General features: G+C 33.2%; 1 protein-coding gene across 1 annotated transcript in view; it reads right to left on the bottom strand.

Annotated features, from left to right (window-relative positions):
- Window positions 1–13282, bottom strand: part of CHMP2B (charged multivesicular body protein 2B) — a 29674-nt gene that overhangs the window by 3398 nt on the left and 12994 nt on the right. The window contains exons 2-4 of the mRNA XM_054585235.1: window positions 12645–12736; window positions 7328–7522; window positions 2348–2450 (exon numbers count right to left, since the gene is read on the bottom strand). Of these exons, the coding sequence (XP_054441210.1) occupies window positions 2348–2450; window positions 7328–7522; window positions 12645–12736 (390 nt within the window). The remainder of the gene's footprint in view (window positions 1–2347; window positions 2451–7327; window positions 7523–12644; window positions 12737–13282) is intronic.

Below are 13282 nucleotides of genomic sequence, written 5' to 3'. Positions count from 1 at the left end.
ACGACTCTGTGTCTGATAACAAAAAGGTCTCGGTTTATCTGGGATGCTTTGCATGTTCATTTAATTGCTTATATCCTTGACATTATTAATAAATCTTGCTACTGTTTAATAGCTCTGATTTGTATGAGCATGACTTGAAAATCTGATATTTTGTGTTAACTCAATAGTGTAAAGTAAATTTGGAAAATGCTAAAACTAATTAAATGGAACATCACTTCTGAAGAAATAAACTGATGTTAAATTCAATTGTTCCATTTAGTAACTACACAACTTTTGAGGAAAGCCACTTTACCCCTCTGACCCTCCGTATTCTCACTGGCAAAATAAAGGGGCTTGACCTGAAAATCGTTTTTGATTTATGGTTTTTATTTTGTAATCAACAAGAAGCCACTGGAGGAATCTGATTGGCATGCTCACCTTACCCCTAGCTTCTATAAAATAATGTAGCAGTTGCGATACTGAAATGGTAGTGAAGTAATAAGGGTGGGAGAGAGTCCAGGTCAGAGTTATAAGGGCCTCAATGAAGAAGTAGTGGCAGAAAAAAATGAAAGGAGGAGGCAGAAGAGAAAACCAGAGTCGTAACCAGGGATTAACAAATACTTTCAGAAAAAGTGTAACAAAATTAATCAAGGATATAATAAAGATTTTTCAAAGAATTTTTTTCCTAAAACTTGAATGTAAACAAGTTTTAGAGCAACACTGCATAATGTAAACTTTAATTTAAAAAAGATGTCCATTGAAATTTAAAATTTAGCTTTGGAGGAAATACTAATGTTAACGTACTTTATTTGGTTATAGAAAAAACAACCATCAATAACTACTATTATTTCAGAATCACTTGCAAAGTACTAACACACAAATAAAAACTGTGATAAATATGTGTGTTAAGTATGAGCTTATTAATAATTCTTTTCAGTACAGCTTGGTAGAAAAGTTAATTCCTCTGATAAGATATGCTCACACCTGTGCCATCATTGGAAACTAAATAAACATGTCAGATACTGTGATCATTATATAAATGACAATTCTCATAGTCATTAAAAATAACTAAAGATGTTTCAAAAAACCGTATTTTTCAAAGTAAAGATTCAAAGTAAAAACTAAAGAATTTTTGATAAAAAATACACACAGTGTCATTAAATTCTAAATGCAAGATACTCTGAAATAGAATACTGGAACAATGGTAAGTTTAGAAACCTTGGCAATTTAATTAGACACCATTTTTGCACTAAATGCTATAAAATTAAAATGCTAGCAGTGCTAAACTAGCATATCCCTACATAGTTGTAAAACAGAACATATCTTTACAAAACAGTGATGCCAGTTTTGACACAGCATGTAAGTAATAATTTAATGTTGACCAGGATGCTATAAAGGATCATTCATTACTGATGAAACAGGGACTGGTACAGTCCTTCTGTGAAGAATTTGGTAGTTTGAATCAAAGCCTTAATTAAGTTAATACTCAGAGGAGATTTAAGAACTTTACACAAAGATAAAATAGAAACATTTATGAAAGGATTATCAAACACATTTAACATATTAAAACAATCTTATTAACCACTATAAGAATGTTTCAATAAATTAGGGCTGATATTATTTAATACTTTTGGTATGCAAAATTGAAACCATTTTTAAAATATGGCTTCAGGGAAGATTGAAGGTCATGAGTACATGCTTATGTTATACTATTATGTTCTTTAAGAGCTGGATAAAGCTAAAAATTAAACATGTAATATGATCTATTATAAGATACAGAAAAATATAGGAAAGAAACATACAACATTAATAGTAACTATTTTTGAGTGTTGTGAAGATAGACTTTTTAAAAATACGCTTTATACCTTTCTAGTCTCCATATTTCTACCACAACATGCAATTGGTTTACATTCAAAAAGAAAAGAAAACTAAGTATTAAATAACTTTGGGGAAAAATAAAAAAAAAGAATGAATGAGCTCCATTATCTCTACCTCTAATATCTATGGTATGAAAAAATCAATGCAATTCTGAAACCATCCAATGTATACCAGAAAGAGTTATTTTATTCACAAGATGGTTTTGGTCCATTAGTCAATAAAGTAAAATAGCTGGGGCCAGTATAATATAGAACTGTGGCATATTTTGTATTTTTTTCTTCAGTTAAACAATAGAGTTTTGAGCCATATACACTACCAATTAAAAAAAATACAAGAGTTACAATACAGCTGCTCATTTAGAAGGGTACTGTATTATTTCTTTTTTCCATATTTGTGCTTTCATGGATGAGAATGTGAGGTTGCTGGTAAATAGACTCAGCTAATTCAAACAATGAAAACTATAAATTTCATTACAAGTTATTAAACTTACTCATTTCTTCAGTCATTTCCATTTTCATGTTTTCCTTCTGGAAATTCTGCATTGTTTGTAATGTCTTTTGTGGATCCATCTTCTTGTTAACTGCCTGCATTGTCTTTAAAATACGAAAATATCTAAGTGAGCTACACAATTATGAAAATTTTACCATGCATAACTCCTAAGAGAACAAATCAAACAGACACAGGCTTTGAAAAGATATACATTCTGCCATAACCAAACATAAGAATGTTAAGTATTCTAGAAAAAAATAAAATATCGTTTGGAACCCATCTATATAATAAAGACGGGTGTGGAAAAACCTCATCTGAACAGTAGACGATGGAGTACATAATTAAAAAACACTGTCGATAAAAAATCCATTGTTTTTCAGATGGGAAAACTACATTTGTCTATTACATGGTAAGTAGGTAATGACTAAATTAAAAATAATTGTAATTTGATTTTTATAAAAATTTTAAAAATATTTTATCATTTATGCTATTACAGTTGTCCCACTTTTTCCCTCTTCACCTGTCTTTAACTGGCCTGCCCTCTGTTTCCATAATCAGTCATTAATTTAATTTCTAAACTAAAAAGGATACACTAGCATATATATTTAATCCATTAACACATTTTAAACCATGGTTTAAAGAAAAACACAAAACATTGAGTTTTGCAAAAATATGTGAAAAGAATTTTTACTTTTCATGTTCACAACCCACTTATTAAGAGATGAATGCCACTTAGGATAGACAAAATATCTTATATACATATATGCATTATATAGAGTTAATTTAGTATTAAAAGACACTATACAATATAAAACATACTAGTTTCAGACTGTGAAGCAGTCTTTTTTTAGGTACATTTTATTGACTATGCAATTACAGTTGTTCCATTTTTTTGCCCCTTTATCCCCCTCTGTTCTGCACCCCCCTCCCACCAGCATTCCCCTCCCCCACTAAGTTCACGTCTTTGGGTTGTATATATAAGTTCTTTGGATTCTCCATTTCCTATACTATTCTTAATCTCCTCCATCTCTTTTGCACCTACCAATTATGCTTCTTATTCCCTGCTTCTTCTCCCTCCTTCTCCTCCTGATAGCCCTCCATGTGACCTCCATTTCTGTGATGCTGTTCCTGTTCTAGTTTTTGCTTAGTATGTTCTTGTTTTTTAGGTTCAGTTGTTGACAGCTTAGAGTTTGTCGTCACTTTTCTGTTCATAGTTTTGATCTTCTTTTTCTTAGATAAGTCCCTTTAACATTTCATGTAATAAGGGCTTGGTGATGATAAACTCCTTTAACTTAACCTTATCTGGGAAACGCTTGACCTGCCTTGCCCGCCCCACTGTGTCACTTTCCCACTACCCACAAGCAAATTGGGCCCTTCTAGTGCTGACTCCCAGGTGGGTGAGTCTGTGTATGTTTTAGGACCCTGTGGGTCTCTCCAATAAGCCCTCCTGTAAGGCTGGGAGTTTCTCCTGCTGCTACAACCCTCACAGGTTTTTACAGCCAAAGGTTTTGAGGCTTTATTTCTCCGCGCTGGAACCCTGAATTGTGCAGTCTCTTTCTCTCCCCAGTTGTTCCTCCAGGTTTATCTGCTCATGCATGTGGGACTGCCAGCTGCTGCCTTGCCTGCCCGGTCCTCAAGCCACTGCCTTGCCATCCTCTCCGCCCTGGCTGCCTGTCTCCGTCCTCCTACCAGTCTGGATGAGTGTTCCTTCTTTAACTCCTTGGTTTGTCAGACTTCCATACAGTTGTATTTTCTGGCACTTCTGGTTGTTTTTTGTTTTTAAATTTGTTGTCCTTCATTTGGTTGTGCGAAGAAGCAAAGTGTATCTACCTATGCCTCCATCTTGGCCAGAACAGTCTTTTCTCAGACAATTTGTATACAATGCAGAAGCCAAAGTAATCTTTAAGACAGACACTATATTCTCTCCATCTCCCGCCAGCCTACACATACCTAACTCTGCAATGGCTTCCCATTGCTCTTAGTATTAAAAGCCAAATTTTGTAACTGGCCTGTGAGACCAAATACCAACTGAACTCTGCTTAATAAGTCAGTCTCATTTTGCACCACTGCTGTCTAGTCACACTGATCTTTCATTTCCTTAAACATGCCACGCCCTCCCCTGGCACTGGACTTTTGTGTGTGCTCCCTCTTGCCTGCAACGCTCTTCTCCATTTGCTTTTTCTACCAACATTTCAGACTGCAGTTCATATGGGGGGCGGGGCAAAAAGAAAACGAAATTATCTTCTGGAGAGGAGGCCCCTTGTGTACAGGCTCCCTCTGCTAGATGAGTGTTTTAGGATCTCATCTGTATCAGTGTACCAGCTGGTGGTGTTGTGAGAGGCTGCATTTGCCTTCAATGAAATTGTTTTGAAGACTCTTTCAATGCATTTGCTTATTTTATGATGGATGATTTACAAGCACACCTGCCCATACCAAGCTGTGTCCAGCAGTTTCTGGCAAAAAAACAGCACAACCTCTCGCACCCCCCGCCCCCACCCCATCCCCTACCTTCCTTATTCACCCAATCTTGCCCCAAGTGACATTTTTTTTGTTGTTTCCCTGGATGAAAAAAGTCCTCAAAGGGAAATGTTTTGCTGAAGTGAAAGAGGTGAAACAAAAACAGCAGAAGCACTAAAAGGCATCAAAGTGAATGAGTTCAAAAACTGTTTTGAGCATTGGAAAGTGTCTCAATAGATGTATTGAACAAATGAAGAGTACTTTGAAGGTGACTGAAATTCAAACACATAAGAATAAATATACAATTTTTTAATAAATAAATTCCAGATTTTTGGGGGTGCCCCCTCATATACCAGTTTCTTAAAGTAGTAGTTCCTGATACCCAGATGAGAATATATAACCCTGGTTAAATCCTACTCAGTATACATAAAATTTTATACTTATTGGTGTCACTATAATACTTGCAATTTACATTATTGTTGTAAATAACACTAATAGCAACGATAATGATAATAATTATAATAGAGCAGTGAATGCCCCTATAATCTTACTGCATGTCAGACATTCTAAGCACTTTATAGAAAATAATATTTAGAGTTAAAATGACACTACCTGACAAATCTTTCGGGTTACGTGTGACCATTTTCCCTATATTACAGATGGAAAATGAAGGTATAGAAAGATGAAAGAACTTGGCCTGGTCCCACAGCTGCTAAGTGGGAGTGAGATCTGAACCCAATAAGCGGGCTCCAGGGCATATGTGCCCAATCACTGCACACACTACCTCTTCAATGGGCTGCTTCTTAAATAGACTGTAATCTACTACAGGCGAAGCCCCTGCCTGGTTTTGCTTCCTACTTCATCTGTAATACTTGACACAGTTCTTACCTTTAGTATCTAAGCAAATATTTGCTGAATTAACACATTTCTAAGAAATTTAAGTGAAAATTACAGTTCAGATATCTGTACATGGCAGAGCCGTATTAGCTATCTTTAACCTACCACTTGCAGAAAATTGCAAAAAAAACTACAGTTGGTCCTCACATTATTTTTGTATTCCGTATTTTTGAATTTGCCTCTTCATTAGACTTTTTTTAACCTCAAATCAAACTTGCAGTGCTTTGTGCTCATGTGTGGACATGCACAGAGCACCAAAAATTTTAGTCACCCAACGTGGCTTTTCAGCTGAGTTCAAACAAGGCAACGCCTTGTCTTCTTGTGTCAGCTCTCAGACTGTAAACAGGTGTCCTTTTAGCCATTTATTTATTGCAAATTTATTGTGCCTTTTTATTGGTGATTCTGCTGTTTAAAATTGTCCCCAAGCATAGTACTAAAGTGTCACTTATTGTTCCTAAGCACAACAAGGCTGTGATGTGCTTATGGTGAAAATACACTGTTAGATGAGCTTTGTTCAGGCATGAGTTATAGTGCTGTTGCCATGAGTTCAATGTTAATAAGTCAAAAATTAAACATGGTTTCTTTCCATGGAAACTCACATAAAACAGATTTAGGTACACACTGGTTGACAAAAATGTTGTCGCCAAAAGCTCACAGGAACCTAACCCTGAACTTCCCTTTGGAGCAATGGTTCAGCATTCACTCATTCAGTGTTCCCAACTTTGTAGAACACTAGGTATTGCAAATAATGAGAATCGACTATATATATACCATTTTCCTAATTTGAACTTCATGCTTTCTCTCCTCCATGGCTTTTTTCATTTTGCCTTTCATAGTCATACTCATCCTTCCTTATATTTAATGCCTAATGATGTTTTAAGACCTAGGTCTTCTGCAAAGTCTTTCAGATCATTCTGTTCAAAGATCTGTATGGTTCACTGAAGCTTCGCATAGACTGATGTATAGTGGGGTAGTGTCCTTTTCAAACATATTTTAATACTACCTCCCAATTGGCCTGTAAGATCTGTGAGAGGAGAGTCTTTGTCTTAAACTTTGTCTTGTTCCTCACAGCACTTCATATGCACTAAGTAGCTCATCATTTATTTTAAAAAATCAAAAGGCTTAGAGTCCTTTAAACTCTAGAGTAAAAACATTTTTAATATAAAAACTGTAAATTAAACAAATTCCTATTAAAATTAATTGGTAAATCCTTCTAACAGTATTCATGTATCCTTCTGACACATACATGAAAATGAATCAAGAGGAAATTACTACTCTAAAATAATCAAAACTTACAGCTTAATGAAATAAGAAGCCCACAAATCTCTCACAATTTAAGAGAGAAAAGTAAACATTGTTTTAAGTCAACTTTAAAAATTTAGAAGCAACATGTGGCTGTGGAACAATGGAAATGTCCCCGAACAAGAAATTTTTTTATTAAAACAAATCAATAAAAACCTTGAAGGGGTTATCTAGATTATCTAATATTATAAGTCAACTTACTAAAAATTACACACGTTCTATACTACATATACATCAGGAAGTGCTTTTAAAATGGATCTGAATGTTTGTGTTTAAATGTCTTAGATTAAACTCTAAGTCTATGGATATAAAGGCTTCTGCTTACCTTTGCTGTGGTAGACATTGCACCTGCCATCTTCATCTGGGAGTTCATCACTTTTGTTTGTGTGGACATAGAAGTGACTTTAGAACTTACAGCAAAAGTTCTTGTTTTCTGTTTCCGCAGTTGTACAAGCTGTTTGGCTAAAACTCTGCAAGCTTCTTTATTACCGATTTTGGCCATCTTCTTAATTTCTAATTCCTAAGACAGGAAATAAAAAGGGGAATAAAATCACTGAGGGGCAGGCCTCAAGATTTATTTCAAAAGAATAGATCAAACATAAAAAGAGTAAGGTAAAGTAGGTTTCCAGTTGTTCATATGGAAAATACAATAATTAATCAATAGTAATACAAGAATAAACTGTGTTGTGTACTCACAACTGTAAACCTCCTTTTGCCCACCCCAGTATATACCCTTTCTCCCTGATCATGGAATGAACCAGAAGCTGTCATAAAGTCATAGAGAGAAAAGAGTCATTTGAGAGGATAATTGAGTTCATACGCTCTCACGGGAAAGCGAGGAACCAGTACCTTCGTCCACAAGTACAAAGCTGGTCTATGAAACAGTACTTACATAGAGCCCAAAAGAAAATAAAAAACACTCAACCATAAGTATGTAGGAAACGAGAAAAAAATAAATAAAGACTTGGTGGGACGCAGCAAAAAAAGAGCATAGTGGTAAATTTAAAGCTAATAATATAAACAAGCTAAGTGAAAAGGTGCATCTAAAATCTCATTAAAAGGCAGATTATCAGGTTAGATCAGAATGCAAATATATGCTATCTCAAGAAACCAACTTTAATTTTTAAAAAAGGATAAGTAAAAGAATAGTAAAATATATTCTATATATATACTCATTAAAATCTGGAAATCTGGAGTGGCTACATTAATATCAGATAAAACAAACAAAACAAAACTTGAGAATAAGGAATATTACCAGAAATAAGAAGGCGCATTTCATAATGATGAAAGAATCAATACATAAAGATGTCCAAACAACCCTATATGTCTATGCACCTAATAACAATGCTTAAAAATATATGAAGTACAACTGAAAGAACTGAAAGGAGAAGCAGACAAATTATACAATTAACATGAGGGATATCAACAACTCCTCTCAGGTATATTGCTGTAATTTTTAGAACAGATGGATAGAAAATCTGTAATGATACAGAAGATTTTCAAAAAAACACTTATGAACTTGATCTTACCAACATTTATAAGAAAACTCCTTCAACAACAGCAGAATAGTCATTTGCAAGCATGCACTGAAAAAAAAAATCACCAAAATATACCTATTCTTCATCAGAAAAGAAGGCACAATAAATTTAAGGGGTTAAAAAGGTATGAAGTACATTCTTTAACCACAATAAAATTAAACTAGAATCAGTAAGGAAAATATGAAAGGAAAATCATAAATGAGCAGAAATGAACATGATTCTAAGTCAGTCATAGGTTAAAGAAAATGAAATAATATTTAGAACTTAATAAAACGAAAATGCCACGTATCAAAATGCGTGGGCCGCAGTAAAACAGTTCTTAAAAAGAAATGTATAGCATTAAAGGTTATATTCAAAAAGGTGAAAGGATTAAGACATACTAATTGGTGATTACAAAATAGTCACAAGGACGTAAAGTACAGCATAGGAAATACAGTCAATAATATTGCAGTAACTATATGTGGTGCCAAGTGTGTACTAGAATTATCACTCTGTAATATGCTAAATGTCTAGCCACTGTGCTTTACATGTGAAACTAATAAAATACTGCATTTCAACTGTAATTTAAAAATTGTTTAAATTATTTAAGCAAAATTATAGGCAAAAAAAGGTTATATTAAAAAAATGTCAGAAGCTTCAAAATTGAAGTAAAAAAACACAACACAAACAAAAGAAATAACATAAAGAAATTTGGAAACTAGAAAGAGGTGCAGAAAATTAATGAAATCTAAAGCAAGGTTTTGTTTTTGTTTTCTTTTTGTAAAAAATTCATCAAATTGATATACCATTAGCCAGACAGATGAGGGATAACAACTAAGAAAAAGCAAGTTATAAATACTGGGAATGCAAAGGGGGGCATCATTTCATATCCCAATGATGGTGAAGGACAATAAGTATTATGAAGAACAGCATGTCATCACATTTTAAAATTTAGAAGTGGACAAATTACTTGACAGACACAAACTACCAAAGCTCAGTCAAAAAGACAGATTACCTGATCCATATCTTTTCTTTTTTTTAAAGGAATTTGGTTTAAAACCTTTTCACACACAAAAAAAGTCCAAAAAACCCTTCACTCCCAACGTGTTTGCCAATTAATCTTATCAAACGTTTAAAGAAATACACAAACCCTTCCAGTAAAGGAGTAAGCAACACTTGCCAACTCACGCTTTAAGATAAACATTACTCTGATGTCAAAACTAAATAAAGACATTACACAAAAGTACAACCACAAATAAATGTTTCATGAATACAGATGCAAGTGTTCTTGACAAAATTTTGGTAAATTGAAAAAAAATTTTTCAGAAAAAAATACATCATTACCAATAACATATATCCCAAGAGCAAAAGCCTGATTCAACTTAGGAAAATCAAAGTAATTCACTAGATTAACACACTAAAGAAAAACTACATGATAATCATCTCAATAGATGCAAAACTTTTTTAAAAAAGCATTTGACAAAATTTATTCTTGATAAAAAGTCTCAGCAAACTAGATAAAAAGGAACTTCTTCAACCTGAGAAAGAGCACCTACGAAAATCCGACAGTTTTAATATCACACTTTATGGTGAAAAATTGAATGTTTTCCCCTAAGTAAAAATATGAGGATATCTGTTATCACCACTTCTATTTAACATTGAAAGTTTTAGCCAGTGTAATAAGGTAAGGAAAAAAATGGCATCAAGATTCGAAAGATGAAATGTTTAATTTATTTATAGATATCATAATTGCCTCAGTAGAAATCTCATAGAATCTACAAAAAGGCTACTAACATAAGTGAGTTTAGGAAGGTAACAGGATTTCAGATCAATATACAAAACAATAAGTGTATTTCTTTCTATATACAGGCAATTAAAATCAGAAACTGAATTTGTTTTCAAAATATCTAGCATCAAAAATATGAAATAGGGATAAACCTGACAAAAAAAGTATAGAGGCTATATAAGTACAAACACTCCTGAGAAAATTTAAAGATCTAAATAAATGGGGAGATATAGCACGTTCAGAATTATAAGATTCAAATTTGTTAAGATGTCAGGTCCTCTCAAATTAGTACAGATACAATGTAATCCCAATCAAAATCTGATTTTTTTTTTTTGGTAGAAATTGACAATTTTATTTGAAAGTCCATTTGGAAATGAAAAGCACCTAAAATAGTCAAAACAATTTTGAAAATATAAGTACAAAGTTGAAGGGTTAACACTATATATAACTTTAAATATAACTTTAAGACTTATAAAGCTCTACTAATAAAAAATGTGATATTGGCTTAAGAATAGTCATATAGATCAATGGAATAGCATAGAGTTCAGGATGAGGCCCACATGTATTTGGATAACTGAAATTCTATAAGGATGACAAGGTATTTGAACAGGAAAAGATGTCAGCAATAAATGTTGCTGGAACAACCGAATTTTCATACACAAAAGTGAACCTCTATCCTCACCTGACAACATAGTGATTTAATTCAATACGGTTCACAGTCCAAATGTAAGAACTAAACTATAATACTTCCACAGGAAAACATAAGAGAAAAATACTAGTGACTTTGGATAAGGCAAAGATTTCTTAGACAGAACACTAAAAGTAGTAATCACAGAAGAATAATAAATTGTACTTGATAAAAATAAAACTGCTCCTCAAAAGACACTATTAGGAAAATATAGGGCAAGGATACGAATTGGGCAGAATATCTGTAAAACATATATTTAATAAAGTACTTGTATCCAGAATATATACATAATTCTTACAACTAAATAATTAGAAAACAACTTGAAAAAAATTGGTAAAATATTTCAGTAGACCCTTTGGCAAAGAGGATAGGCAACAGACAAACAGGTACATGAAAAGAGGTGATTAGGAAAATGCTATTTAAAATGACAATCTACTTACTACCCACCACTAGAGTGGCTAAAAGGAAGAAAAGACTGTTAACGTCAACTCTTTGCCAGGATGTGAAACAACTTTACTTGCACATATAGCTGATGGGAACAGAAAACATTACACCCATTTGCAAATCTGTTGAGCATTCTTACAGAGTTAAATATGTATACATTTAATCTATGATCCAGCAATTCCATTCCTAGGAATATACCCAAGAAAAATGAAAACATATGTTCACACATAGATTTCAACTGAATGTTTATAGCAACTTTATTCAAAATAGCCAAAATCTGGAAATAACCCAAATGTCCATTGGCTGGTGAATACATAAACAAATTGTGGAACATCCACACAACAGAATAACATTCATCAATAAAAAGGTATTAATCCTGATAAATGTAACAACACTGATTAACCTTAAAATAGTTATGAGTGAAAGAAGCCCTATTAAAAAAAAGAGTTGATATTATATATAATTCCATTTATATAAAATTCTAGAGATGTAAACTGATCTGCAGTAACAGATCAGTGATTGCCTGACTGAGGAGGAGGCAGACAGGGAGGGATGGGTCGGAGGGATCACACAGGGAACAAGAAAACCTTTAGGGGATGAAGGATATGTTCATTACCTTGACTGCAGTATGGCTTCACTAGTTAACACATATATCAAAATGTATCAAATTGCATGCTTGAAATATGTACAGTCATGTCAACTATACCTCAATCATGCTGTTTACTAAAATACCTTAAGCAACATATATCTTAAAACATAAGATATTCAAATATAGCCAATCTATTTTTAAAAGTACATTCATTATTACAGACACAATGATAGTTAAAATAGCAAGTAACTTAAAATATGAAGACACCTATGAATTATTTTCTTGTAACCCTACTTGCTTTCAAGGACTACGTTATCTTTGCTATTAACTGAGAATAATTTGGCTCTGTTTTGAGCAATAATTCTTCCTAGGCATTCATGACTTCTACAAACATAAGAATAATTTGATTTTATAATCAGCAGAATCCTGATAAAAGTCAGCAGAATGACACAATAAACAAAGGTAAGCAGAAATTGCAGAAAGGCATTAAATGCCATTCCTTTGTAAAGCAAATTACTTACCACCTGCCATGTGTCTTCTTCCCGTTTAGCTAATTATTCCAACACTAATTTCCAAATTTGTTTGAAAAGTTAAACTGAACTTTAATGTTCTACTTACCAGCTGTTTTTCTTGTTTCTCTAAAGCTGCTCGATCTCTGCTTATAGCCCTCTGTGTACCTCGCAACTCCCGATTCTGTTCCTTTATTACATCTAAGAGAACCACAAAAGAAACCTAAATGTATGGGTTGTAAAATTTTCCATAATACCATTTAAAATACTGGACTCAGAGATGTCAGTAAAAAATAGACTTTGATTTATTGGATGTTAATATTTTTTCTTTCAATTTAATATACAATATTAAAAAAAATCAATCTTCAATTATAAATACTGATTATATACAAAAGTGAGTGCAAGTGTGCTCTAGTCTGAGGTTTAGCCAAAAGTACCTATAAATCACAATAAAACATTCCCTTAGAGAACTGATTAGTATACAATGTTTTATATGGCACATATATATGTCACACACACACATACATCCTTTTTATCTTTCCTTACTCCAGTATTATATGAAATTCCGAAAAGAAATAAGGTCATTTATTAAATCTTTTTTTCTACACTAACTCATCGTAACTGAGTGAAGCAGCAGACCTTCCGATGAATCCCACATCTGCCACCTGATCATCGCATGTAGAAGAAGTTGGCTAACACTCTAAATCTCAGCTTTCTGTGAAATAGGATTGTCGCTAAGGAGTAAAT

The sequence above is a fragment of the Pteronotus mesoamericanus genome, unplaced genomic scaffold (genome assembly GCF_021234165.1).
Source record: "Pteronotus mesoamericanus isolate MK-2021 breed Mesoamerican mustached bat unplaced genomic scaffold, CSHL_Meso_final contig_82, whole genome shotgun sequence".
In the NCBI taxonomy this organism is placed as follows: domain Eukaryota; kingdom Metazoa; phylum Chordata; class Mammalia; order Chiroptera; family Mormoopidae; genus Pteronotus; species Pteronotus mesoamericanus.
This window is presented reverse-complemented; position numbering and strand designations above follow the sequence as displayed.